Here is a 25989-nt window from a genome sequence, read left to right as displayed (position 1 = left end):
CGCAAACTGGAAGTCTCCCCGCCTTGGTGCCCACCCCCGGGGGGACAGGTCCCGGGTGGATGGGGGGGGCGGCGACAGGACGGGTGCTCCCGCCTGCAATAACTCACGCTGGCCAGGAAGAACTCTTTCCACTTTTATTGTCAATGAAGAAATAATCAAATCTATATTACAATCTTAAAAACAGTAGAAAATGTGAGTAAAAATGCAACGGAGGCTTTTTTCTCTTTAATGTGGAGACCATTATTACAGGGTGGTGAAACCATGGGCTTGTGTTACTTGATTTGAGAACTAGCTGTGGCGTAAAAATCGTACCTGGCTACTCAAGGAAACACCTCTTTCCAGATGGATCAGCCTGACATCTTGGCAGTAAAATTAAATACTAGAAACAGAAAGGGGTCAGGGACCCACCCCAGGGCGAGGCCTAATGCTCAGTCCTACATTTACAAAGGGACCGGTGGCCCCCGCCGGTGACCACCCGCACCGCTCGGTGCCATCGCTGCCCAGGGCCCTGCTGCGTCCCACGGGGGGGTGCAGGCTGGGGAGGTCCAGCAGCCAGCCCCACACTCCGGAGGCTGCTCCCCAGCTCTGGGAGGCAGGTGGAGGAGAGCACGCTGCCCTGAGGGAGGCCCCGGCGCCCCACTGGGTTCCTCGGCGTTTCCAGCTATGCCCGGCAGACCTGAGGGAACACCTGGAGCATCCACGGGCAGGTCCTGAGCGCTGCTGGGCAGCGGCAGGCAGTGGTCGGTGCGGGGAGGAGCTGCAGCAGTCGTTTGTAGTGGTGTTAGTCACCCAGCAGGCCGACGGAGGGGAGTTTTTGGTCTTTCAGTGTGCAGGACTAGTGCGGCGCTCTCCTAGCACGTCCAGACCTGTGGAGAGACAAGAGGAACCCATGGCAGTGACCGTTCTGAGCTGCTCTGTGGGCTGCTCTTCGTCATCTTGTGGATGCTGAAAGCCCAAAGAGAGACTCGGTAACACCCTCTGCTAGGAGTTAAACCTCCCACCCTCTGAGAACCATCCCCTTGTTGGTCTGAAGCCAGCTCCTACCTCAATTTACGCCCTAGTTCTAGCACTGGCAGAGCCCAGATCATCCAAAAGCCCGAGGAAACCAACCTTTACAGTGCTGTCCACAGCGCCGGAGAACAGGCGGCCCCTGGAGACTGCGAGGGCAGTGACACTGCCCTGGTGCCGCAGCAGTGTCTGAGTGCAGATCATGTTGTCCATGCTCCACACCTGTGGGCACACAGGAGGCGTGAGCCGAGCGCGGGGCACAGGGCTCTGGCCCAACCCTCGCAGCGGGAGGGAAGAGCACGCCGAGTGCCGCAGGGTTTGGGCCAGATGGCAAATGAAAAGCGGGGCCATGTGGTGGGAAGGGAAGAGGATTCCCCGTCCTCCCTCTCCCTCACGCCCACAGTGCTGCCCGTGCTCCAACAGCAGTGCCGAGCACACGGCCCCAGCTGCACGGCCCCAGACACGTACCCTGAGGGACCGGTCATACGACGCACTGAAGACTTTGGTTTGATCCGGTGTAGAGATGACAGCGAGGGCGTAAACTGTGCCCACGTGGCCGGTCAGCGTGCGGACTTGTTCCTTTGTCTCTATGTCCCAGACCTGCAGGAGGGGAGCAGGGCTCACAGATCACGCTGGGCTGCAGGCCACCACCTTCTGGTGGTGCACACCTCCAGGACGGGCACTGCGCACCCATGCTCTGGATGTGCCGTGTCTGACCAGCCTCCCGTCTCCTCGCCCATCTCCCCCAGCCCCAGGCCACCACAGGCATCAAACCCCCGCAGCCCTTACGTGGATGAGGTTCTCATAGGTGCCACACACAATGTGGTGGTTTGTCACAGCGATGGAGTACACGCTGCCTCCTGACGTCTGCAGCACGTGCACGCACTCCAAGTTCCGGATGTCCCAGATCTGAAAGAGTCAGCACTGATGAGCAAAGTCCTGCTGCCTTATTTAATTGCCCAACTTTGGACATCAAGACTGAAAAAATTATAGAGATCGCGTGCCTTGTGTGTGTGACTATGCACACACGTGCACATGCAACCCAGTCCCTGATAGCACTAGAAACTGATGCAGGCAAATTAATAGGGATTTATTAACTGAGGAGGGAAACTTCAGATTCTCTCGTGTCACCCAGATGCTGAGAGGTGAGCTATTCATCAAAGCCTGAGCCAAGACAGACGAGAGCATTTCGGAAACCACACGCAGATTGATGGTAACTCTGCACCCAGGCAGTGACCTTCTCCTCTTATCAGCAGGACTGGCAGCACAGATAGCGCTGCAGCAGCTGCAGGGGCAGCGGGAGGCGCCGTGGCTGTGAGGCTGTGTTTCATCTCAGCGAGCATCCCCGAGCAGCTGCACGCACGGGGACCAGCCAGAGCCCCGCGTTTGTGCCCACACTGATGGGATCAGCACAGTAAAACCCCGCGTGCCAGCAATGCCGCAGCAGTGCCCTCCCATCTGAGCCTTTTGTCCTGCCCAACCAGCCCAGGCTGCAGAGCACGGATGTGTATCAGGGACAGCCGATGGCTCAGGACTGCCACCAGGCTCACCTTGATTGTTTGGTACGATCCACTGTAGAGATAGTTTTGAGAAGCCACCAGCGCGCGCACCCAGTGATTGAGACCTGTCAGTTCCTTCTTCAGCTTGAGCTCGGTTCCCACAATATCCCAGACCTGTGGAGAGCACAAACACGCAGTCAGTCACAGGGCCCTGAGAGCTCACCAAATGGAGCCCTGTGCTCATTCTCCTGCCTCGTGGGAATCAGTTGCGCCCACAGCCTGGCAGATAAAACGAGGCAGAATAAGCCTCTTCCCCGAGGGTCTGGGAGAACTAGCTCGGAGCCTGCGTTACCACAGGCAGAGACCTTTCCTTAACAGAGCCTTGGGCTTGGAAAACCTAAACAAAAGTAAAAACCTGCTCTGGACTTCCCCTCGCAGCCTGTCCCCAGGACGCAGGGCTCCATTCCCACAGCTCCTGGAGAAGCCCTGCTGAAGCCCTCAGCACGCAGAGGCTGACGGAGCTCACGCCGCTGCTCCCAGCAGTGCTGCTGACCTCTCAGCTCACCAGGCAGCAAGAGGCTGAGGATGACCACAAGGAAAGGCCCCACGTTCTCCTGCTGCTCAGTGCTGTCACCCCAGCCCCACGCACTCTGCAGACAGCTGAAGCACCCCGGTCCCCAGCTGAAGAAAAGAGCATGCGCTCTCCTACAGATGGACGCTCCCAGAAGCTGTCTCACCAGGAGCTGGAAGCAGAACCACGGGAATCTAGCCAAGGCTTTAAAGGGCAGCTTGCAAAGCTGTTCCCTTATTTCTGCATGTTTTAGGAAAAGAATGCAGATTCAAGATCCTTCGGAGGGGGGGGTTCAAAACAGGCAGCCTGAAGCAGCCAGCTCACAATTTGCAATGCTCTGAGCAGGCTTGTTGGGGGCCCGAGGATGCACGCACTCAGGAACTGCCAAGGAACTCCACCTGCAGCCTCAGGTTGACAGGGTTGGAAAAAACAAACATTTTCTCAGCCAGCATCTCTGGCCAGCACCAAGCACAGGCTAAACCTCTGCAGTGCTGGCTGCTCTGTGTAGCTGGGCTTTTCTGTGCTGCTCCAGAGAATGGAGCAACCAGCTTAAAGACCAAAATGCCACCTTATTCCTGCTTGGAAACTGCTACCTGACAGCTTGTAGCATCAGCCCCCAACTGGATCAAGAGGAGCCAGCCCCGAGCTCTACCTTGATGGCTTTGAGGGAGCCGCTGAACAGCATGTTGTGCGAGGAGACCAAAGTGCAAACAGGATTGTCGTGTGCTCGGATCGTGTTCACTTTCTGCAGGTTCTGAATATCCCAGACCTGCAAAGGAGAAGAAGAGTGCCCGTGAGGGGCAGGGGCAGGCCCCTTGTGCTGCAGCCCTTCCTCTTTGCCTCCAGAGGGGAGAGAAAACAGGCAGGAGAGGGCACCTGGGGGAGCCACTGGCTTCACCCTGCCCCAGCCCAGAGCCCCCAGAGCTCCCCATGCAGGGGGGAGCAGGACATCCAGGCAGCAGGAACACCTAAACACAACCCACAAGGAAGTTGGCTAAAGGCCCTAGATAAAGCACACACGGGACATCAATCCTACACCACTGGCAGCCAAAGAGCTCCGTAGGAAAAAGGCTGCAAGCTCCTGCTGTACAAGAGCCCGGGGCTGCCTGTAAATCTCACATCTCCACCCCCCAGCAGGGCAGGGGTCCTGGGTACTCACGATAATGGTGCAGTCAGCAGAGCCGCTGTACAGCTTGTTCCTGAAATGTCACCACAAAACAAAAGGAGGTCAGCGACGGAGAGGAGCCAGTGCAGGGCCCCAGCTCGCTCCCAGGCACCGTGCTGGGCGAGGAGCCGCAGTCCCACAGCCTCACTGGGCCAAGACCCAAGGCAGCAGCCCCAGGAGCAGAGTCTGGGCTTGTGGGGGGGCAGGCTGGTTTGTCTCTTCGAGCAGCAGCCCAGCACCCCATGGGCGAGCAGGGAAGGAAGGCGGGACAGCAGGGGAAGCCACGGAGATAGGCGCTTCGTCAATTTTTAAAGAGCAAAGAGGCAAGATGCGAGATTTATGAAGAGGTTCATCTAAAGGTGAGATCTGGGACCTTGTGAACCAGCAGGCCTCCTCTCCCCACCACCCACACCCTGAAACACGTGCACAACCCTGGCACGTGCAGGACTTAGGGTGGGAACCGCAAGGACATGTTTGGGAGCCCCCAGTGCTCGCAACCCTCTCCTGCAGGGCACGTGTCCCTCTCCACTCACCCCTGGATGCAGAGAGCCAGTACAATTCCATCATGACCCTCCAGGGTCTTTTGGCACTTGTATGTGGTACAGGTATCCCAGACCTAACAGGAAACACAAGGCAGCAGCGGGTCACACGCCTGCACACACGGCAGCTGGGGAGCCGGGCAGGATGTCAGCAAAGCCACAAAAGCATGGAAAGGAGGAAACAGACTGTGTCATCTGGGCACCTGTGTTCCTGGCTCCCAGGCACAGATAAGCATGTCTAGGAAAGGAAATTTACTGCAAAGGGTCAGGCTGAAGTTAACAAGAGGCACCGAAGAGGAGCACGCACCAGCCCTCGCCAGCACCGCCTTTCACAGCCCCAGGCCAAAACACCACACTGAACCACAGCAGCAGCTCCCAGCCTCCTGTTTTAGCTTTTCACACCCTGTCCCTGGGGCTCAAGCAGCACAGCACAGCCTGCTCTGCCACCACAGAGTAATTCTACCCTGTGGTGGCAGGGTTAAGCTTCCTCTCCAGAGTGAAGGCAGGAACGTGGTGCTCACTTGGCTGGGCGGTGCCCAGAGCAGCCAGGACAGGGCAGAAAGCTGTTCTCTTTCACTAAAATGCAGCAATGTCCATTTTCTTCCATGTGGCTTTGCTCTCCCTCAAAAAAAAAATGAACCACAGCCCTGCTGCTGGCAGGGCTCGTCGCACAGCTCCCCAGCTCAGCCAGCAGCCAACACGGTGACACTGGGAACTGTTGTTTAGGTGGCACTGGAGCAGTGCTGTCAGTTTGAGTTACTGAAAACAGGGCAAAGAAAAACAAACATGCCATAAAATGGAAAAAGGACACATTTTACCAGGGAAAAACGTTTTTTCTAAGATGACTTTTTGTAACAATGGAAAATAAAAGCAGAAGCTGAAATAGGCGTAGATGCACTAGACACCACATAAAGCAAAAAGACAAGCAGCAAGAACGAGATTCTCATCAGGGTTTCACAAAAAGCACTATTTGTCTCTCGATTTCCCTATCATGTAACATTTCCTCGCAGCAAAACCAAAGTAGATTTTGCCCAATTATAATTGCAAAGATTAATTTAAGGTTTCAGGAGAAACCTTGGGATGTAACACCCCTCTCAGCCTCCCGGCTGAACTGGAACTCAGCTTCTGTCCCACCTGGAACACCAAACAGGAGGCAGGGCCCTTACCTTAATGGTTTTGTCTGAAGAGCCACTGAAGAGCAAATCTCCTATGGAGTAAACACACAAACACCAGACAGGGCCCTGGTGTCCCACGAAGGTCCCCTTGCACTTGAAGATCTGCTGAGGGTCATAGGCTAGGGAAAGAAGAGGGCAGGTTAGAGGGGGAGAAGGATGCTGCACCACGTCGGGGTCAGTTTGGAGGGGACAGGGCTCCCTGCAGCAGCCCGGCACTCTCCTCACACCCCGTGCTGTTGCAGCAGTCTGGCCAGAGAGTCTTGTGTCCCACCCTTCCAGCACGTTGATTTATCTTTGCTTTGAGCCCCAGGACTCATCTCCCTCACGCAACTGCCAGGCTGGATCTAGGGACATCTCCAGCAGCTAGGAACCCCGCAGCACTGAGTTAGTGCCCATTTGGCCACTGCTTCTGGCAAACCATCTCCCACCAGTCTCCTGCAGTGGTGTTGATCCTGCAAACAACTCACTGCTTCCACCACAGAAAACTGGCACTTTTTATATCTGGTACTTTTTATAAACTGGTACTTTTCGTATCTGAGACCTAGCCTAAAAAGGCTCGCTGCCATCACCCCAAAACCAGCCCGAGCGGAGAACTGTGCATACTCACATCCAAGGATGCCCATGTTGAGTCGAGCATTAATGTGGGAGAGCTCATCCTGAAAAACAGAAGAAGCTGCATGAGCTGCAGAGCTATCAACAGCAGCTTGCCCCTCTGAGCATGGCTTTCAGATTGTCCCCAGCCACTGCTAAAACTGTTCCTGCCCTTGGACAGATCTTACCTCCCCGTGCATGCCCTCCCTTAGCAGCTGACTCATTCTCCAAGTGGAGGTCTCCTGCTCTAGGGCTGCCTCCCTCCCTGTCACCTCCCTCCAGAGACCACGGGGTTCTGACAGCATCTCGGACCTGCACTCAACTCTTCACTATTCAGGCAGGCACAGAAACACCTCTCAGAGCATACTGTCCTTCCCCTGCCATTCACCAAACTGCTAAAAATAATCAAATCGGTTACAAGGGCTGTTTGTTCAGCTGGGCTTTTGAAGCCCATTTTGCCGAAGAACTGGAAGGTCTCTTTGTAGCCTCCTCCACAGCCCAGTCCCTGCTGCATCCACAAGGACCCACTTCATCAGTGTGCTTAGGTAAGCCAGGGCGAGCTCCTCCCAGTCAGTGCAACCAGTGGGATGCAGCCTGCTGGAGCTAGGGAAGAATGTCTATCCAACACCAGTGCTTGAATGAGGTCCAAAATCATGAGACACCTCTCACTCCCAGCTTGCTAGCAGGGATCTGCTTGTCTGCCTGCTTTCTCTGCAGGCAAGGAGGACGCACTGTCCCTGGCTACTGTAAAAGGCAGAGGAGTGCCCAGGCTTTGGAGCAGAGGGCTCTCTCTGCAGCAGGGGTACTTTCCTCTGTTAAAACATTTCAAGAGCAGCAAGAGGCTGAGAAAAGGCAGCAGAACCAATTAAAACAACAGCCTCGATGCAGCACCCAGAACACACCCCCTGAGCCGCCTTTAACTCAGCCTAGAGGAAACCTTCACCCACCCCCAGCCTCAGTAAAAACAAACCAAACCTGGGGGAAGCAGAGCCAGCAAGCTGGAGGGAACCCCAAAGGCTCCCCCACCGCAGGAGAAGCTTAACGATTAGCAGACCAGCAGCTAACTGAGTGCAAGCCCTGCCAACCCCCGAGCCCAGCCCCATCCTCACGTTCAGCATGGAGGCATCCCTGCGGAACTCCATCAGGTCCTCGCTCAGCTTGCTCTGGTTCTCGTCCAGCACATCTATGAGAGATGGAGAGGCCCATGGTCACTGCAGAGGCCCTTACAGCATCCAGGGGAGCAGGCAGAGAACACCCCCGGCTGCCTAACCTCCAAACGAGGAGGGAAAAGCAGGCAGGTGTCTGCTGCTCTAATGCAAATTGTACTTAGATGCTGAAGACCCGGCAGATTTTAGAAGCAAGTCAGGGCTGGGCATGGCAAAGACATGCAGGAAACGTGTATAACGTAGCAGCACTGCTGGCTGTTCTACTCGCAGACTCACCGAACTTGAGCTCCAGGTTCTTCTCCAGCTGGTCAATCTTCTCCGAGAGCTTCCCCAGCATGGAGCGCAGGAAGGCAATCTCCTGGTCCTTCTGGGCCATTGCCACCTGCATCTCATGGAAGCGATCGTCCGTCTGCTGCAGGAACTCCTTCAGACCCTCAAACTTGCACGTCTCCAAGTGGGTCTCGTAAGTGTCCTGGTTTCCTATGAATGTGCACCTACAAGGGGAAGGCAGGCACTGGCTGCAGCAGTGCTCCCAGTGGGAGAGAGCTGCTCAGCTGGCTCCAGCTCTGTGGGTCCCCAGCTGTTCTGCTCCTCCTCCCAGGAGCAGTGGCACTGTGGCTCACCACCCTGCTGGGTGCAGGTGACTGCAGGGTGACAGAAAGGCCAGGAAGTTCCGATTCTTCTGGCCAGGGCTCTGTCCCCGAAATATCTGTCTAGGTAGCTGCAAGGAGCAGCAGATTTTGGGCAAGAGACAGAAGATGGTGTCACCATGAGCCCCATCTCAGAGCCATCAAAACCAGTGGAAAAAACTGCAGCTGCTTCCGACTGAAAGCACCAGCTCCTTACCCGTACTTGGAGTGGGGACACTTTATGTGCTCGCACTCTTTCAGATGTGCCTCCAGGTTCATTTTCAGGAGAGGCGGGCAGCTGGGGTTGTTGGGGCAGCGAACGGGCCTGTAATCACAGCTGCTTTCATGGTCTCTGCCCAGGGAGAAAAGCAAAAGGAAGGAAAATCAGCAACAAGTGAAAAATGAACGGAAACCCCGCAGATCAGCAGGAAAGGAGCTAACCAGGCCTGTGACACTGTCAGGTGATCAAAGCCTCCTGTCCTAACGCTGTGATGCCAGCTTTAAATTCTCATCTGGCTAGCAAGTTGAGAGCAATAGGCTGCATTTATGCAGGGAGCAGCTGCTCTTGCAGCCGATGGGCTGAGGCTCCCGACAGCTCGCAGCAGCAGATAATGGCCAGGTGATAGGGAAGAGAGTGAATACACTGAGGATGGGAAGGGAAGTGCATGTCAGAAGGCTCGTTCCCAGGATGCAACCACGCTAGCTCCTTTTACAAAACAAATCCCAAAGTCCTTGCTTGAGCCCAGTCCCAGTGTTTTCCCCAGGGTGTGAGGTGGCTGCTTTCACACTGTGTCCCCTGCCCTGATGCTGAGACCATCAGGCAAGCCGTGAGCAGAGAACAGGATTTGTTCCCTGAGACCAGCCCATCTGCCCCCACGCTAAGACTGAGATACAGTGGAAAAAATTGTCCCCTCGAGTCACCCTGCCCATTCCCACACCACGCACACCCCGGCAGGGCGCTGCAGATGGGAGCTGCCCTGTCCCTAGGAGCTGCCGGGCAGCTCGGCTACAACAGCAAGTGCTGGGGGCAGAGCCCATTCCCCGTGAGGCTGCGTGCTGGTGACAAGCCACTTACTTCCTGGCACTCAGCTTAATTGTAAACGGACACCCACGGGGATCCACCTCGAAGGCGGCGGGCTTGCTGCTGGCTGCGGGCCGGCAACCATACTTGCAGTGAATGAAGAGCTCCCCGATCTGCTCAGCCACGGCGATGTTGTTGACCACCACAGTCAGTTTGGCGTTGTCCACGGGGCACTTCTCTAAAAGGTGGGGAAGAAAAAGAGAATCAGCAAGGGTTGGGACACAGTGGGAGTGTTTCAAAGAGTCTCCATGTGGAGATTTTATTCTTTCGCCTTCTCCAGCCAAGCCAGCCAACTCCCAGGCTGGTGACAGCAGATATGGAGCCATAATATTCACAGAACATCTGCAAACCACTGGCTCTGCTTTGCCTTGGAGCTTGGTGAGCACTTACAGTTGATGTCCATCCCTGTTAACTCGAGCTAGCTGCCAGTGCAGGAGTACCATGCTGAGTCAGACTGCCTCGTGCTTGCTGAAGTGCGAGATTATGCACAGACAGTGTCCCCAGAGCTGCTGGTGCCCACACATAACCCAGTCTCCCACCTAAACCCGGGTCTCAGCACCACCGCTAGCAGTGAAGATGAGCTCTGAGGGCAGGAGCAACGCAGGACTGCAATTGCAGAGCCTTTTGCTACAAATTTGTTGGTTGGGATAGATGTAGGACAGCGCAGCGACAGAGAAGTTGGCATGCGAAGCACAGGGACCCCCTGACATGTGGAAGATGAACATCTCAAGGCAGAAAGAGCTCCTGTTTTGCTGGGCTCCTCGGGGAGCTTCCTTGGGGCTTGTTGTTCTGGCAACGTGAACGGCCCGGCTTTGTGCTGAGCGGCTTTCCAAGAGGGGCAGGGGCTCGTGCCAAGTGCTGTACTCACAGCACAGAGCCCAAACCAAGCGGGAGCTGCTCGGGGCAGGCTGGCAGCCAGGCACTTGGGCTCCACCAGGCTCCTGGAAGAGTTGGGGGAGCCCGAGCAGCCCCGTGAGTCGCTGCTTGTGGGGATGGGGAGCTGCCACTAATGGGCTGGGGGAGGAGGGCTCTGCTGGGCCTTGGCCAAACACAGCCCCTTGTTCCCTGGACAGGCAGCCACAGAAAGCTTTCACTCTGAAATCAATGGGTCAAGGCTGGGCGAGATGCACATTATCCTGGGATTATCCATGGCCTGTTCCTGGATTTGAGAACATCCCGTGCCCAAGAGCCAGCCCAGCCCCCTGGTGCCCATGCTGCGGCGCACACCATGGGAGCTCAGGGCTGCACAGCCCCCAGCCCAGTGCCTCGCTGCTGCAGTGGTAGCCTGGGACTGACAGCTTGCTTTAAGCCCTTCTTTCTGCAGGTTTCTTTTTAAGTGAGAGCAAACAAACCAGAAAATGGCAGCGTTTTGGCTGCATCACAGGAGAACAGTTGTGTACTCACCAGATGTTAAGGCACATCTTCTACAAAACGTGTGCTGTGGAGACAAAGAGAACAGCAGTGTCAGCGTAAACAATGTAAGATAAATTACCCCCTGTGGCTAACGATGGGGAAGGATGGAGGTACCACAGCCTGTGGCACAAGGGCCTCAGCACCTGTTCTGCCTGTTTTATAGCTCGGGGCACTCTTGGGTCTGCAGCAGAGGGCAACAACCAACCTAGAGGGGGCAGCTTGCAGGCAGCTGAGACTCCAACACAGGTCCTGTGCCTGAGAAGTACCAAGCACGTGGTTTGGTGCTTTGAGGACCCTGCCCTCTTCAGGATCAGGCCACAATCATGGTGCAAGCTAAAGCCAGGGAGATGTTCTGCCATGCTGCAACTCCTACCCTTCAAGTCTGCACAGAGTTTCTCTACTTCACCCTCCACTTTAGCCCGTGTTACTCCTCTCATTTTCCTGAGAAGCCTCCAAGGAGAAGAACACCAGCCTCTCCCTGTTTTGGCCAGTCGGTTCACTGCATGCACTCTTCTGTAGCTCCTCTGGTGAAGCTGTCCTGCTGCCAGGTGCATGGGACAGCTGGTTTGTAAACCCATCAAACGCACTGTAAATTTTGCCACTTGAAGTAGCTCTCTGCGCTTCCAGCAGAAACGTACAGCAACAGTTTAACCTGATAGAGTGGCAAATTCAATCTGACATGCTAACGAATATAAAGAAAGGCACAAAGGCTGCAGCATCTCACTGGTCCCGAGCTCACCCTTGGGTCCCCTGGGGCCTCCTGAGCCACATTCCCGTGCTGCAGGGCCGGGGCTTGGCAGCAGTGCTGGAAGGGCTGCAAGTCGCCCTTCAGAGCTGTTATCTGCAGCCCTGCTCACGCGGCCTTTTCCTGCCCTGCACAGCTGCATGGTGCTCTCTCCAGAGCTGCCAAACCAGGGCTGCAAATGAAGCCAGCCTGCTTCCTGCAGGAGAATCTTTTTTTTTTTTTCCATATTAACCAGTAAATCTCAGTGTCTCCATGAAGAGCTGCTTACTGAAATGATGCAGGGGAACTGCACCAGCCCCCAGCACCTTTGGGGATAGCACCCCCCCTGCAATAAACAATCCCGCTCTCTGCTCTTGTTGTTAGAGCTCCATCCGAGCACTCTGAAGCATGTCAGGAGCATTAGTGATCTCGTCACAGAGCCATCTCTCTTCACATGTAGCACAGAAGCAGGAATAATATACAGTTTCTATTAAATTCCCAATAAAATGGAATATAGAAGAATATTCATAATACTCTGTGCCTTTCATTAGCGGATGTCAAATCCCTTTGCAAGCATTAACTAAATGAAGCTGCAAGCCATTGTCTTATATACGAACAACTGAAAAGCAGCAGCTTCTGGGGTGCCAAAAGGCAGCAGCACTCTGCAGAGCCCTGCAGGACAGGGAACAAGGAGTTTTGACCTCACTCAAGCCCACCAGGGAGCCTGAGTTTGGCCAGGACTGGGAGGCTAACAGCACTCCTCTACTGGGAGAAGCAGCAGAGTTGTAAGCAAGCCTCAGGCTTCTCTGGTTAACTGTGGTACCCTCACACCCTGCTGCAGACTGGTTCAGAGCCACCCTGTGGGAAAACCTGCCTGCCACACGTCCATCGGCATCTTTGCTCCCACCCTGGCCAATTTCCCCCAGCCAGGCACTGCCTCTTTGCTCACTCAAGCTGGCAGCCTCTGGGGACCATCAGGCAGGGCTCGGCTGGAGGTCACACAGGGCATCTGTTGGACCCAAGCTCGTGATTTGGAAGGGAGCTGCCTTACCCCACAGGTTGTGATGACTGGATCCTTAAACACACTGCAGCACAGCTGGCAGCACAGCTTCACGGACGGCTGTTCAGCAAACACCAGTGGCTCCTGGAGAGAAGAGGGAGCGGGGCAGAGAGCACAGGAGTTAATACAAATGCAGGTGTAAGTGTCCCTGGTAGTAAGCCCGGAGCTCAGTAGCCATTTTAAAACATCTTGCCCTTTTGTATTTGGCTTCCCAAATACAAAACACACGCTTTTACCCCAGATCTGTGGCAAAACACCTCCTGACCTTTTATGCATCCAGGCTGGTGTCAGTCACCGGGTCGCAAGCTGAGGGTGGCTTAAAGGTAGCCTCCCCCTGCAAGGGTCACTTGTGGATGTTTCCTTGCACCCTCCTGGGGGCTTACAATCAAATCAGTGGGGTGCCACGCTGCCCTAAATGCAGGATGGGGGCTGTGAATCAGTGGGGAATGTGTTAGCCTCGCTGCCCAGGGCCAGACCACCAGCCTGGAGATTTACAACCCCCTGCTGCTCTGTAGCAGAGCCGGGGAATCTCACACGACTTTGCAAAGCCTTAGAGTTTTTTCTGAGAAGCAGAGTGAGGCCACCAGTGTCCCCTCTTTACATATGGGGAAATGGCACACAAGGAAGCAAAGTAACTTGCAGAAGTCAGTGGTGAGAGCATCATTATAACCAACGGTCCTGACTGCCAGACTTAGTTCCCAGTCCACATGAAAACCTGTCTGCTCTAGCTCCGTGCACGAGTCTGCTAAGTTACTCTTTTGACAGTGAACTTCCTCCCGCTGCTCCTCCAGACAATCCCCAATACCTACTGGCTCCTCCTCTTCCTCATGGAGTGAGAACGTCGAGCGCAAGGACATGTTGGACTCGGAGTGCAGCGAGCGGACGGAGATAGCGGAGTCAGAGCGCCGCGGGGTGCTGATGGGAGGCTTCAAAAGACAAAACCCAATCCTGGTTACTGCAGATAATCCCCCCCGCTCCGGAACCCCATGCGCAGAGACTTCGGGTCCAGCCCCCCCTCCACGACACTCGGCTGCTCCATTTGTTCAGCCCCTCTGCCGAGCTGCAGGAAGGGCCCCAGGGAGCAGCGTGCCTGGTGCCTGGCTGCTGCCTGCCACCCCTGGGGATGCCACAGCACCCCCAGGGACAGGACGGGCACCAGCCAGCTCCAACTGGCCAACATGAGCCGACATCTGCATCCCAGGCACGTAATTTTCTCAAAGGTGCATTGGTTTGGCTACTTACTGTGCCCACCCACGAAGCAAAGGCTTGGCAGGATTAATCCTTCACCGAAAGCTCTGCAAACCTCCCCCCGAGACAGCTCCCATCTTCTGCAATTTCTCTAATCTCTGCAGCAGCACTTGTTGTTTCGCTCGCTATCTAGCTTCTGCCAAATTTCTTTGCGTAAGTGCGGAGACTTCCTTCTATTCAATTCAGCAACAGGCTGGCTTCGCCGCTTCCTGCTCGGGAGGGGAGAGCTAAGTGGACGCTGCCTGCACCAATCAAGCAAAATCCCACAGTTACGGCAGCCTTGGGGTGGGCTTTGAGGGAACGCTGCCGTGGAATAGCGGCCGGTAGCGCACCCCAAACGGCACGGCATCAACCAGCCAGGATGCAACCCGGCACCAAAGCTTAACTGGAGATTCAGTGGCTCAGACTCCACTGCCACCTCCCGAGCTCCTTCCAGTGGCCCTGCTGCTGCTCCAAGAGGGGCTCTCCCTGCCCCTGGGGTCCCTCAGCCCTGGCGCTGCCTACCTGGAACCGGGAGAGCTCCGTGCAGGAGATGCCAGCACCCCGGGCTGCTGCCCTGCGCTGCCATGTGAGCACAAAGAGATTTCCTCCTGCTCAGTCTGAACCTCCCGAGCTGCATTCTGCGTGCTCACCCGGAGAGAAAGCGTGCAACAGCAGACCCAAGGGCAGGCAAACACAATGAACGAGGCCAGCAGAGCAGGCAGGAAACTCAGCAATACAAGATGTGAGCTTCAGAGACCACCTCCCCAGGAGCCAGACCATCCTGCAGGGTGGGAACAGCCCCCGTTGGGCTGCAGGAGAGGAGCAGAGCAGGATCCTGCTGGCTCTCCACACTGCCGAGCTTCATAATTTTTATGATCCTGGGATCCTAGGAGCTCAGAAAGGCTGCATCTGCTTAGCAGCCAAAGCATAAAGCTCTTTTTCTTAAAGAAGGCGTGTTTATTGGTCAAATATGTAAACCTTGAGGAGGAACGGTTATGAGGTAAATCAATTTTATGGGCATCCATTAATTTTATTATTTCCCTCCACTAGTAACCGAAGTTATTAAAATAAGGAGAGTGACTGTGCACAGCTCCTGGTGCGGAGGTGAGGCAGGGAGCAGGGTGGCACAGGAGGGCTCTGCAGGCAGGGCTGGCAGCAGCAGCCCCTGGGGGCCCCAGGCCAGCTTCAGGGCATGCAGAGCTCAAACATCATCTGATGGAAGGTGACTGGCTTGTAGCTGGGCAAACTCAGTCCTGAACGAGTCCTCTCCCATCACACCAGCTACAAAAGCAGCCCCTGGGTGAAGGCTGTGGTACAATCCTCGTTCCTGTTCCCCACAGGCATAGCGGGGCTGGGAGCACGTGGCACTGCTTGCAGGGAGGGCAGCAGATGCTCAATAATCTCCGCCTTGCACGCAGAACACTGCTCGGCTCTTGGTTTCATTAACAGAAGCTTTAAAAAGAAAGAAGTGGGGAGAGGGGTCACAGGAGGGCTCTGACTCTTCTCCAGCTGTCCCTGTGAGGGCTGACAAACCCTTGGCAGCTTCTGGAGGAGGGAAAACTCGGTGATCAGGAAGGGAAATCCCAGATTAATTCTTGATGAAGCAATGAAAGCTTCACGAAGGGGTTAGCGAAAGTTTGTCTGGAGCAGCAGGCAGAGCAGGGCTGTGGTGCTCATCGCCAGCTAGCAACACAAGCTGCAGGTTGCTTCCTGACCCTCTTGTCAGTCCTTCTGCTGTTTTTGCCTAACAATCTTTAGCACTCCAGGGCAGAGGGGCTGATGCTGTCCAAGAGGACTGAGGCTAGGTCCTAGGAGAAATTTCTCCTCGTCTTTGTGCACCCCAGTTTGTTACACGGGTTTCCAAAGGAGCCAGGGAGCTTCTCCATCAGACATGGATGAGTGTAATGCCCCCTGCACCTTCAGAAAACTCCTCATCCATACTCTAAGAACTGCACAACTCATGAAGAGGGTGCAGGGAGCACAGCACGCAGCCCACTGATCAGTGCTGACAGCCACGGGCTCCTTGGAACCGTGGTCCAGCACCCCGGGGTCAGCAATGCGAGGGAGAGCTGCGTGCGCCAAGGACATGAGCCAAATGTTCAAAGGACTTTTGGAAAAACAAACACATGCTCACATAAAACACAGCAAGATCTCTGAGCAACAGAATGAACTTTACAGGATGCTGACAATGAAGCCTTTTTGCAATCTGGTGTCAGTGTATTTTGAGAAGTGTTGCAGCTTCACACTGGTGCTGCGACCCCAGTCCCTGCCAGCACCTCACTTATTCAGCAGCAGTGATCCATTTTTCCTAGCTCTGAAGCTGGGTCCCCTAACCTGACGAAGTTTACAAATCCCTAACACGAGGGGTCTGTTACCCACATGCTTAACTCACAAGCAGGAGCGTGAGGCTACGGCTGAAGCACTGCGGGCACGGGAAGATCCAGGTCTCAGTGCTATTCGTCTGCCCACTGAGGTTTGCTTTGCTGTTGCTGATCTCGATTTAATCGATTTTGTCAATCTAATTTCTCTTTCAGCAACTAACCCCGAGGCCTGGTGGATCAGTAAATTCCCCCCAAAAGAAGTTACTGAGAACTGTGTGAGGTGAATGAGGAAACTGGAGGCCAAACTGGGCAGTGCCTTTCTGCAGAGGTTCTGCGAGCCACGGGCACGCCGTGTGGCAGCAGCCCCCACTGATGTAATGCAGGAGCTGGGCACAGCCCGCAGGGCCGGGCATCCCACTCTGCAGGTTTCAAACCTGCTCCTCTGGTCAGAAGCCCCATCTGGAGGTGGAACGAGGAATATATTTTCTGGTCCTAACTGCAGGTCCGGCTTTGCTGCTGGGCAGCCTGTCCAGCACGCTCTAACGGAGGCTGAGCAGCCCCAACCCCAGCCTCAGCCCTCGCTGCCAACAGCTCTGTGTTCTCCTGAGTGCAGGGGAATCAGAGCACCCTGCTCACACCAGGAGGTGGGCACATCCCCACAGGGGGACGTGTAGCTCCTGGTAACCACGCATCATTTCCAAGCAGTCCCAGCCTAATGCCCCAGGCCAGCAGCAGCCTCTGATCCCTGCTGCTCCAACCATGGGAGCAGCCAGGAAACGCAGAGGCTGGTCCTGCCTCCAGCGCAGGCACCTGCAGCTGATACAACACAGCTCATGGGAGCGAGGAGGGAGGCGGAGATGCCCGGAGGAGCACCAGATGTCTCTCACGTGAGATACAAGCAGCTAAGCCATTCACCAGGGTGGGCCTGGCAACACCTACCATGCCATCATCCTCATCTCGCGGGGAGTAGGTGAGCGTGCTGGAGGAGGATGGGGTCCGACGATGCTGCTTGAAAGTATTGGTCCCGTCAGCTTTAATGCAAATTAAAAAAAAATAAATTAGGCTCCATGGTGACATTCCCAAGCTACAGGTATCTGTAACTCTATGTGTTCCTTGGAAAAGGCACAGAGAAGGGATTCCCCTACTCCAGTTCCTGACCTGGACACCTCAGTGCAGCCAGGATAATCCTGATCTCCGACAGCTTGCTGAAAAGCATACAGTCTTTCAAAGGTAGCTTGCCCAGCAAAGAGCACAGATAACATCCTGCCAGGTCCAGGTCCAGAGGTTAAGAACGCTATTAAAAGGAAACCTTACACTCACACATATCTCAGTCACCCATCAGAAACTGCTTAGATTAAGGGAGCTCTGGCTATTTCTCGTAGCACAAAGGACGCGTGCTATATTAAACTGGGGATGGTTGGATAAAGGTAGTATTACGGAAGTTCATAAAGTTTTACATGTAAATATTTAGGAGCCCAAGACCATCCAGATCCCAGAGCCCTGTACAAACATAATCCAATCACCTCCTCCCAGCAAATAGCTCATTTCCTTATCTGAATCAGTGTCAAGTGCCACAGTTTCTTATCTTTACTAAAGTACGGATATTTTTATTCCCAAGTGAAACCAGATCTCTTCCTGCATTCACGCCATGTGTCAGAGCTCAGACTCCTCAGCTGCTGGGCTTTGAAGAACAAAGCACAAGGATTTGATATGAGCAGGTACACTCGCACCCCCTCCTGTCTGAGCTAAAAACAGCCATGGGGGTTTTACCAAAGTGTCCAGAGTGACTCACGGGCAGGCTGAGAGCGAACATTTGGGACTAAACTCTGTATCAGACCCTGTTGTACCACCCTAACTCCATCAAGGGCTTCCCAGTGGTACTGTAAAGCCTGTGTAATAGGAGAAAATTCCCGTGGATGCTTGTTCCATCGTGTCTGGTGATCTGATCTGATTAAATAACACTGGGGCTGCAGACTGCTAAAAGCAGCACCTCGGCACCTGGCTGTAAGGAACACTTCGTGACTCTCCCAACAGCTTTATGATCTGTGAAACAACCAGGAAAAGTCTGCTAGGATTCACACGCACTGCCCCGGGGAGAAGCTCCACACATGAAACGTGCTCACCCTTTGTGATGGTTGTCACAGCAGAGTAGGCCGGCCCAAAAGTTGTTTCCATTCTTGTCTGAAATATGGACAGAAGGAAGGTCAGTGTGTGTCAGTGCAGCACAGCCTGGAGATCTGCTACCTCTCCTGAGTTGTGAATATACACAAATATAGCATATATATTCCCAAGTTTTATCTGTGGACACCTTTAAAGGGGAGAAAGTACCAAATCCTCAACAGCCATCTGCCTTTCCTCAAAAGGAGGGAGGAGAACACGAGAAGCGCCCCTAGCCCGGCCCCAAGGCTTACCCCGTTAGTGTTTTCAGAAGTAGTGATGTTCGTTGTGCCACTGGAGAAACGATTGTAGCGAGCGTTCTTGTTTGAGCTCATAATCCAACCAGCACTTGTTAGTCATGGGAAGTTTGCTCTGTGGAAGGAGACAGAAGGAGAGTTAGGATCCCTGCACGTATCTCTGGGCTCAGAGAACGCTCTTTGGTAGCATTAAGTCCAAGCGTTTACCTAAATTCACATAACCCTGGATTTTCAGAAGCAAGCAGCAAGGTCAAAGTCAGCCCCTTCAAATCGCTCCTGAGCAGAGTGTGCAGAATTTTCAAAGAATCAGTGTCTTTTAAAATGATTTCTTAATCACCTACACACTGGAATACCCCTAATCTAGAAGTGTACAACTGCTCCAACTGCAGACACACATCCCAGTCCCAGCAGAGAGCAGCCCCATGCGGTCTCCATACCTGGCCCTGTCTCCCTTTCGGTTTGAGTGTAGGTCCGAGCACCTCCCCAGCTGCTGCCCTGCACCCCATACCCCACTGGGATCAGCAGCAGGGTCCCGACAGGGAGCTACCTCCGCCAGACACAGCAGGCCCAGAGCAGAGCACACCACAACAGGCAGATTTGGGCTAAAGCCACAGACACAAACCTGACCCTACAGCGCGCCGAGGGAGCTGTGCACGCGTGGAGGGCAGAAAGGATGCGAGGCTGTCTCGGTGAAACCTTTATCCCGCTGCCTCAGGAAGAAACCTCACTGAATTAGCACGTTTGTGATCCCGGATCCCACTCACAGGCTGTGCCCAGAAGCAGCCGGCAAGGTCTGGGTCATCGGCCAAGCCCAGGAACCTCCCCTCAGAAGCCAGCCGAGGGGCTCGCTCCTCACTTCTCTTCCTCGGTTGTTTACACAGGGCTTCAGATGGGCTCAAATTTGCCAAGTATTGCACAATACCCTGCGGAAACACTGGGACTGGCTTTCTTTAACCTCTGCTGGAACCTGCTGCTGGCTGAGGGCACAGAGCCCCGCTGCTGGCTGGGTCCCACAGGATGCTCCCAAACAGCCTCCTCGGGAGCCGGGTACCAAAGTTGCTCCCCCAGGAAGGAGCTGAGCCTCTCTGCTGTCGTACAGAGATGCCTCTGGCCTGGACAGAAGTTTCCATCACAGCAGAGAGGCTGGGCATGGCACAGAGCTCTCCTCCCGGGCGTCCTGGCAGCAGGAAGGGACTGCTGGCACTTGCAGCCCATCCCAGCCTGCGCAGGCGCTCCAGGAGTAAGCTGCTCAGGAAGAAATCCCGACTACAAGATCCCTTCTGCCCAAGGTATGGTTAAATCTCCTTGCTCTCCTGCCAGCAGCAGAGTCCAAGGGCTGAACAGACATCTGCAGCGAGAGCAGGCTGGCCAAAACCAGCTGACTAAAACAACCCAAATCCCTCCCCGCGGGACAGGAGCCGCTGCCAGCAAAGGGCCTGGGAAGTTGTTGGGAGAACAACCAGGAAGCTGTGGGGGCTGTCGGCCTTCTCCTACCCGAGGGCGAGGAGCCCGAAATCCCCAGGGTTTAGGACTTGCTAGCAGCCCCCTGCTGTCCCAAGAAGAGCAGAAGCCCCAGGAGTTACCCTGAGCTACCTCCCCAGCAGCTGCACACGCAGCCTGCCCCAAAGCCCAGGGAATGGTTGCAGGAGCCGACCTTGGCTTGATAAACCCAACACAAGCTCTTAACAGAGCTTGGATAAACCCAAAGCAAGGCAGGGAGCACGGGGACTTCCCCCTCCTTGCTCGTAATCACGTCCCGAGCCCTGCAGCGTGGCTGAGCGACCTACCTGCCAGCAGCGGGGAGCTGCTCGTGTCTGCTCTGAGCAGAAACCAGAGGAATGCGAGCAATGGGAAAAATCTCCAGCGGGACAGCAGCCGGTCTGCACAACCCCAGCCACCACAGGAATATCTGATTTCAGCCCAAATCTCGGCAACCACCGCACGCAGGAACCACCGCAGCAGAGCAGGCACCTCCCTGAGGATGCCTTCACACCTCGAGGGGCTGAGAAAGGCTTTTACCAACTGACAGCAAAGCTAAAAGGAGGCAGCCGAGATGTTTGTGCAGTTAACACCAGCTTCCTACAGCATCAGCAAAATCCCTGCTGCGTCCCTGCACCCTGGCCTGGCACCTGAGCCCTCTGGGACCGGAGCAGAGGCGATGCCAACAACCACACGGCGAGTTCCCAGCTGCCTCCTTACGGAAGGGGTGTGCTCTGTGACCCAGAAGGAATAACCGAGTTACTGGAAGTCACGGGATCCTCCGCTCTGCAGCCTTTCCTCGATGACTGAACACCAACGGGCTCCGGGAATCCCCTCAGCACCCAGTGGCAGCAGGTCAGGGGCGCTAGGAGCGCTCCCACCTTCCAGCCCGGGACTCCACGGGGTGACCCTGGGATTTTACACTGATCCGGGCTGCAGAGGCTGTGATCCGGGCTCTCCTCGTCTGCAGTTTGCTTGTTTGTTTGTTTTTCTAGCGCAACCGCGCCGCTTTTGACCATAAAAAGCGAGGGGAAAAAATCTCCCCTGGAAAAAGGAAGCTGTGGGAACCCACTGCTCACCAAACCACGCGGCTGATGGTAACCAGATGCAAGGCAGGGCCGGGCCGGCTTTCAGCATTTCCACACACAGCAACCAGCTCGGGCTTTGGAGGCTCAGCGAGGAGAAAAGCCTCCAAACTCCTCGTTTAGGGCAGGGAAGGAAAAACCCAACCACCGCTGGTTGCAGACAGCTGGGGAAAGCAGCACTCTTTTTTTTTCCCCCCACTGCAGAAGCCGGGAGAGGCAGCACGAGGCAGCTCCCTGCTGGCTGCCTCCAAGCCCAGCAGCACCCCTCGGAGCAGGGAGGGGAACGGTGGGGGCAGCCGGGCTGATCCTGGGGCTGTGCTGAAGGAGGGTGCCTGTGGGGCTGCTGCTGGCACCCCCGGCTGCAGGGCATTGCCCCGAGCACCCGCTCACCTGGCTGCTCCCAGCAGGTCCTCACAGCCAACCGCAGGGACACGGCCACGGCTTCGTGAGGAGACGTAGGGCTGGCAGAGCTCGTGTCCTCCATAAACGCCACGTTGGCTGCCTCGTCCCGGTTCTGGAGCCAGCTCCTGATGGGGGAACCTTGTTGTCGCAGGCACAGCGGCAGCGCTGGGCTCCGTGCCCCTGGGGAGGTGCTGGCAGGGCACTGGGTGCTCTCAGGGAAAACACGGCACCCCGGGGGAGTGGCTGCCGGGCGCAACGCCCTGCTGCAAGGCGACTGCTGAGAAACCTGCAAACATCCCGGCCTTACGCAACAGAGCTCAGCTCCGTGCCCTGCGTCTGCTTCCTTCTCCTTTTGCCCTCCCTGGGGTCACCGAGGCTCTCTGGGGCCGCTGGGCTGGCCGGGTGGGAAGGGCAGTCCCAGAGCCATCCCGCTCTGCGCTGAGCTCCCCGGCTCCACAGGACGGACACTGACGGCAAAGGACACAAGTTTCTGTTCCTCTTACCACGCCGCAGGCAGAGCCACGAGGGTTACACGTCCCTTGCAGTGCTGGCACATCATCAGGGGGAATATTCCTACCCCAGATGAGCTGAGCTGCCCCAACAGCCCCGCTCAGCAGCACGAGGGCTCGGGGACAACACCCGCTTCCTCGGGCACCTCAGCAGCTCCTGCAGGTGCAGGGCTCCTCAGGGCAGGTGGCAGGGGACATCAGGTCACCTTGGGCAGGCTCCTTCTGCCTTGTTCAGCACCAGGTCTCTGAGCGAGGCACAAAGGAGGCAGGGTTCCCGAGCTCAAACACCAGGTCTGCTACAGGACAGTCCCTGCAGCCTCCTGCTCAGTGCCTCTGGAGGAAATAGCGTTCATTTCCCAACTGCTTGTGCAGCTCAGCACCGGCAGTTACAGAGCATCGTGACGATGACACGAGCACCTTGTCTGACTGGTAGGACACGGGGCAGAAGATCACGCATCATTTCCTTCCCCTGCTCTCCCCACACACCTTCCAGGGCTTTGACACTTCACGCCGTGCTCTTGTTTGCCCTCTGGGTGCAACCAGACCACTTTGGGGACCCTTCTGAAACGCATCAGCTTCTTTACAAATAAAAGATTCCATCCAATCTCAATCTCATGGGCTTTTTTTTTTTTTTTTTTGTAGTTTTTGACTGAGAACAAGCAGAAGAGCCCAACCCAAAGAGCTGACACCCACTGCAAGGGACAGACACTGCAGTGCCTCACAGCTACCAGGTGAGCTGGGCAAAGTATCAGTAAATTAGCCATGTCAGATCCCAGACAGATAAGCACCGAATTCTTGATTGCTGACGAAATCAGTGGATGTTGCCCCTTCCACTTTCACACAGCCACTGCCCAGTTTCAGCCAGAAGCACCCTCCAGCGCCCCGCAGCTCCCCACCGTCACGCCAGGAACTTTCCCTCTGTGAATCCTGAGGGTTTCACCTGTCTGACACCACCGGGAACAACCTCAGGGAGCACTTACTGGGGTCACTGTCACACAGCCTTAGGACACTCAGGACCACAACAGGAGCACGGGGCAGCCCCAGCCAGCTGCAGGCACCGCTTCTAACCCAGTGCTGGACCTCAGGTACCTGCTGCCCTCACTCTGATCTAAGCAGGGCTGTGAGAACAGCTCGGCTCCCCCACTGCTGCCCTGAGGGAAGCAGCCCGGGCTCACCAGCAGGGCCCTGCCCGCCCGCAGCACTCACCGCAGGCTGCCCGCAGGGGCAGGGGGCGGCAGGGCCCCAAACCCCACAGCTTCGGGCAGCTTCCCCCGGCCAAATCGTCCCTTCCGCTGTGTGCCTGAGGCTCGCAGTGAGGTAAGCAGAAAGGCACGCGGAGCAGGGGGGACTTGGCCAGCCAGCTGGAAAAGCCCCGCACGGCCAATCCCCGCGCTGCTCACGGGCTGGTGAGGAGCAAAGCACCTCCTGCTGCACACAGCTCCGAGCCTGGGACCCCAGGAATCCGCAGGGACAGCTCAGCCACCTCCCACTTCTCAGGGAATCGGAGTTTCTCACCCTCCTTGGATAGTTCCCGAGCTATCCATAACGCTGCGTATCCAGCAGCCCGCAAAGCAGCAACGGAGGCGCCCCGGGGAAAACCACCAGCACGGAGCTGCCACAGAAAGCGCCCAGAGCAGCTCCCCGTGGGGCAGAGCAGGGCACACACACACAGGGTCACACTGCGTGAGTGCCACCCCGGGGCACACAGCCCAAACTCCTCACAGCTCAGGTTCACTCCCTGACCCAACGCCCGGCTCCCTGCGGCTTGGGGAAAATCTTCCCACTGCTCGGTAACGCTGAACCCCGCTCCCCACAGCGCTGCCCCTCCTGCTGGCAGCTTCACCTCTTCACCTGGGGGCCAAACCGGGCAGGCCCCGGGGGGGTCCGCACAGCCCGGGGGGTGCTGCCACCGGCCCCGGGGTGCCCGGGGACACAGCCCAGCGGGTGGCAGCACGGGGGGGGGGGGGTGGCAGCACGGGGTAACCTTGCGGGCCCCCCCCAACCCCAATAATTCCGTGGAACCACAACGCGAGGGCTCTGTGCTGTGCCCGGCCTCCCCCCGGGCCCCCTCACCCCTCACACCGGTGCCTGTGGGGGCAGCAGCGCAGGGCCCGGCCCCTGCAGCCCCCGTGCGACCCCCGGGGAGCCCCCAGGCCCCGATCCTGGAGCCCCCCCCGGCCCCTCCCCCCTCACCGCCCGCTGCTGCCCCCCCCCAGGCCCGGCCCTGCCCCCCCCCGGCCCGTACCTGGCAGCGGCCGGAGCTGCCCCGCCGGGCCCCGGCACATCGCGGCCCCGGGCCTTGGCCCCGCTGCCGCCCGGGCCGGAAGTGCCGCTCGTCCCGGTGCTCTTCGGGGTTTGTAGTCCCGCGCTCCCAGCTTCGCCCCGCTTCCTCGCCGCGTCTCCCAAACGCCCGGACTACAACTCCCAGCAGCCCGCGCGGCATAGAGCTGATTGGCGCTTCCGCGCTCAGGCGGTGCTACAAGCGCTGTTGCTACTGGCTTCGCTCGGACTCCGCCGGGAGCCAATCGGGAGGCGCCGAACCGCTCCTCGGCCCGCACCGCGCCACTGAGGAGAGGAGGAGCGGCAGCCAATCAGCGCCGGTAGAGGGGTGAGGGCGATCACCCCAACTGGTGCCGATTGGCTGAGCCCACGGGCAGCCTGGCCAATAGCGGCAGGGAGGTGGTTATAAAAAGGTCGGCGGGGGCGGAGTTGGGCCTTTCCGGCGGGCAGGTAGGTGAGCGGCGGGCGGGGCGGGGAGAGCCGCACGGGGCTGGGGCTGGGGTTGGGGCTGGGCCCTGGCGAGCCGGGGATGATCCGACCTTTTCTGACACCTCGTCTGAGGGCGGCGGGTGGCCGCGGCCCCTGCTGACGCATCGCGGCTGAGGCTCGAGGGAGCGGCGGGCCGGGCGGCGCGGGGCGCAGCGGGCTGCTCTCACCGCGCTGCCTTCTCTCCGCAGGGCCGGCGGGACCCGCACCGCAGCGGCGGACCGGGAAGGGAGGCACGAGGGCCTGGTGAGCGGTGAGGTGCACACGTGTGTGGTGGGCTGCTGCTCCTTAGCTGGCTCGGGAAGCTGTGCGGGACCACGAGGTGGTTTGGGGCAAGTGGAATCGGGGCTGGGGTAACGGCCTGGTGGGCTGCGTGTAGCTGTGACCCCAGGCGTAACGTAGGCATCAGGCTGTGAATACAGCAAGGGATGCACCCGAGTACAGCTAAAAAACGCGTCGGGGGTTGCTGTATCAAACAGTGAAACTGATGCTTTTCATGCTGTACAATTAAAGAGTCAGTGCAGTTTTTAAAGAACGCAGCATCGGCTGCACGATTCTGTGAAATAAAATAAAAATTGTTTTTTCCTCTACCACGTGGTAGCCTACAGCAAAGGTAATGGCAGGCAGTGGATGCAGTAGTACAGGTAAACAAAAGGAGTCACAGCCAGCAGTCCTCACAGTGATTGTGTAGGAGACTGATTTAAGTCTTAAAATCAACTTTCTTGTTTGTTGTTTTTTTTTTAATTTAACAAGTTGTTCAGGTCTTTGTTCTTTCCTTGTTCTCAAATAAAGTTCAGCTGTTCAATGTTGTAAATTTTAAACTGCTTGCTCCTCTATCTCAGCTTTATGTTCTCTGTTGGGCTGGTTCTACAGCTTACAGATAATTCAATAAAGTTTTCAAAAGACTTCTGCTTTTGTTTCTGTTATTTACAAATCCTGTGCATAACACAAATTTTGCATCTGGGCACACTGCAAATCACTGCTGTTATTTGAAGGAGCTGTTGTACAACGTGTGCTGCAGTTCAGCTGTAGTTGGGGTCTCTTGAGCTCCTGATGGGTGCATTGGGGTACCTGAGCCCATGCTGGTAATGCAGCGATCCAGTAGGTTCAAGAATGAGCTGAACGATTGGGATGATCAAACCGTTCGGGCATAGAGACAGTA

At 56.4% G+C, this 25989-nt stretch overlaps 1 protein-coding gene, 1 long non-coding RNA gene and 1 other non-coding gene across 6 annotated transcripts; 2 read left to right on the top strand and 1 right to left on the bottom strand.

Annotated features, from left to right (window-relative positions):
* Positions 1-120: 120 nt before the first annotated feature.
* TRAF7 (TNF receptor associated factor 7) lies at positions 121-24466 on the bottom strand. Of its 4 annotated transcripts, XM_068699040.1 has the most exons (22): positions 24307-24457; positions 21541-21677; positions 18584-18701; positions 18296-18353; positions 17112-17203; positions 13431-13547; positions 12613-12705; positions 10829-10862; positions 9419-9602; positions 8561-8695; positions 7991-8208; positions 7658-7731; positions 6565-6613; positions 5949-6076; positions 4777-4859; positions 4238-4277; positions 3731-3847; positions 2559-2681; positions 1798-1917; positions 1477-1608; positions 1111-1230; positions 121-866 (listed from the first exon to the last, which is right to left on the bottom strand). In XM_068699040.1, the coding sequence occupies exons 3-22, from the start codon at positions 18662-18664 to the stop codon at positions 852-854; spliced, it is 2013 nt and encodes a 670-aa protein (XP_068555141.1). In that variant the 5' UTR covers positions 18665-18701; positions 21541-21677; positions 24307-24457; the 3' UTR covers positions 121-851. The 4 variants fall into 4 exon arrangements, with proteins under 4 accessions (XP_068555141.1, XP_068555140.1, XP_068555142.1 ...); XM_068699039.1 differs by lacking the exon at positions 21541-21677 and having other exon boundaries at positions 24307-24466; XM_068699041.1 differs by lacking the exons at positions 21541-21677; positions 24307-24457 and adding an exon at positions 23268-23370.
* LOC137864673 (uncharacterized) lies at positions 23008-25732 on the top strand. Its single transcript, XR_011101587.1, has 2 exons — positions 23008-23146; positions 25019-25732. It is a non-coding gene; the product is annotated as an uncharacterized lncRNA (long non-coding RNA).
* On the top strand, positions 24863-24949 carry LOC137865170 (small nucleolar RNA SNORD60). The gene has a single exon (XR_011101793.1). It is a non-coding gene; the product is annotated as a small nucleolar RNA SNORD60 (small nucleolar RNA).
* Positions 25733-25989: the final 257 nt, after the last annotated feature.

The sequence above is a fragment of the Anas acuta genome, chromosome 15, assembly GCF_963932015.1.
Source record: "Anas acuta chromosome 15, bAnaAcu1.1, whole genome shotgun sequence".
Taxonomy (NCBI): Eukaryota; Metazoa; Chordata; class Aves; order Anseriformes; family Anatidae; genus Anas; species Anas acuta.
This window is presented reverse-complemented; position numbering and strand designations above follow the sequence as displayed.

Coding starts and splice junctions, on each gene's coding strand:
- TRAF7 (XM_068699039.1), bottom strand. CDS start 18,664: ATGAGCTCAAACAAGAACGCTCGCTACAATCGTTTCTCCAGTGGCACA. Junction 13,548..17,111: donor GAGATGAGGATGATGGCATG/GTAGGTGTTGCC, acceptor TGTCTTTTGAAG/CCTCCCATCAGCACCCCGCG. Junction 8,209..8,560: donor TGTCCCCACTCCAAGTACGG/GTAAGGAGCTGG, acceptor TTCCCCTTGTAG/GTGCACATTCATAGGAAACC.